This window comes from Condylura cristata, unplaced genomic scaffold (assembly GCF_000260355.1).
Source record: "Condylura cristata isolate star-nosed mole 26May11 unplaced genomic scaffold, ConCri1.0 scaffold00016, whole genome shotgun sequence".
Lineage (NCBI taxonomy): Eukaryota > Metazoa > Chordata > Mammalia > Eulipotyphla > Talpidae > Condylura > Condylura cristata.
Genome location: NW_004567117.1, coordinates 46,622,219 through 46,623,920, shown reverse-complemented (window position 1 = coordinate 46,623,920; position 1,702 = coordinate 46,622,219). Strand labels below are relative to the sequence as shown.

General features: G+C 61.4%; 1 protein-coding gene across 1 annotated transcript in view; it reads left to right on the top strand.

Moving 5' to 3' along the window:
• Nucleotides 1-1,702, top strand: part of LOC101624787 (cytochrome b5) — a 26,434-nt gene that overhangs the window by 20,921 nt on the left and 3,811 nt on the right. Inside the window, exon 3 of the mRNA XM_004684036.2 lies at nucleotides 797-826. Within this exon, the coding sequence (XP_004684093.1) occupies nucleotides 797-826 (30 nt within the window). The remainder of the gene's footprint in view (nucleotides 1-796; nucleotides 827-1,702) is intronic.

Sequence of the window (1,702 nt, the reverse complement as noted above, 5' to 3'; positions counted from 1 at the left end):
GGCTGCCGGCGTGGCCCTGACCTGAGGGAGCAGGCACATGTGCTCCCTCGCGGCACCGAGAAGCCCCCAGAAAGTGAAAACCGCAGAGATGTTCTTGCTTGTGGCTGACCGAGGCTGGGCTGAGCGGGACGGGGAGGTAAGCCGGCTCTCGGGGGGCCGGGACAGGAAGCACCTCAGTTTGGGAGTGGGCTGCCGTCTTCGGCTTGGCGCGGGAGGGACGTTTGGAGGGCGGCTCCGTCCGCCTGGGCACTTTACTTGTCCGCATTTCACAAAGTGACGTCACTTTACGTGCCAGAGGCCCCTGAGGTGACATCCTGCCTCCCCGGTGCACTCAGCTCCCCTGCGGCCAGCTTGTGCACACGTCATCCTGGGCAGCCTTGCCAGAGGGTCATGGATTATGACCTTACGACGGGAGATGGCGGAAACTCCCTAGGCTGTCACACAAATGAGCTGCCCTCGCACCCACCCACCGCTCGCCGCCAGACATCACGCCCTCGAGGGCTCGGGGCAGCGGAGACCGGCCCGGCCCAGCGGCCTCGGCTGGTGGCGAGGCAGAGGGCCGGCCCGAGTCCGGGAGGTGTCTGCGTCAGCGGCGCCCCGAAGCAGGAGCCCTGGCCTGGAAGCCTCGCCTCAGCGGCTGCTCACTCTTGCGCTTGAGCCCGATGGGCCGAGCTGGGCCAGCCTCAGTGCTGACTCCGGAGCGGTGAGGCCTGCAGAACATCTAAAGCCAGCTCTCTGGAGATGGTGTGTGGCCGCCCGTCTTCTCATTTGTAATGTTTCTTGTTGTTAATTGCAGGACGACAGGTCAAAGATCGCCAAGCCTTCGGTAAGTGGCCGTGCCAGACCTCGGGGACCCCCGTGCCTCTCCCGGGCCGCCCCTCGGGCCGGAAGCAGAGGTCGCCCCTCCTGGCTGACTGCACAGCCGCGGGGCCTCAGCCTGCGGCCTGCTGCCGGCTGCCCCTGGGTGTCCTGGGGCAGCTGCCAGCGCCCAGCGCGATCGTTACCCAGTTCTCAGTAGAGCCCCTGGGGAGCTGCTTTTAGGGGCCCGCAGCGCTCCCCTAGCTGAGAGCCTGACACAGCTTTATGTCAGAGAACTCAACGTTGGATCGAGGACGTGTTGCGTGTCTTCTTCATCTCCACATCTCTGGGAGATAGTTAGCCTGCAGGAAATGAATATATTTGAGTGAATTTAATGTTACTTAAGTTAAAAATGACTTTTGATACATGATTTCCTGAGGGAAGGAAAAACTCGCAGTAGCTCTAGTTTTACCGTCCGGGTCATCAGCCCCTCTCTCCAAGCTGCTATTTCACTGATTTTGAAGATAAATCCAGATAAGAACTGATGCCGGAGCCAGAGTTGCTTCAAGTACAGCAGGCGCGCTCACTCTGGCACACAGTTCAAGGGCTGTGGGGCAAAGTCTTGCTCGACACAAATTCATACTCGGCTTGGGCCTGTGCTGTGGGCTGGGTCAGGGCAGACGCAGGGTCCACGGAGCCCACATTCCCAGCTGGTGGGTGTTTCCCCACCGAGGCTCACGAGACTGTCCTTCCACAAAATCAGAGCAATCAGTGGCCCCGTTTTCCACCTCACCCCAGATAGTGGGTTTAAAGCCGTGCATGACGCTGCTGGAGAAAGGCAGTGGCCATTACGTGCCCTCCCCGCCGGACAGGCGTGGGTCAGGCTGCGATGCGGGGGCCCCGG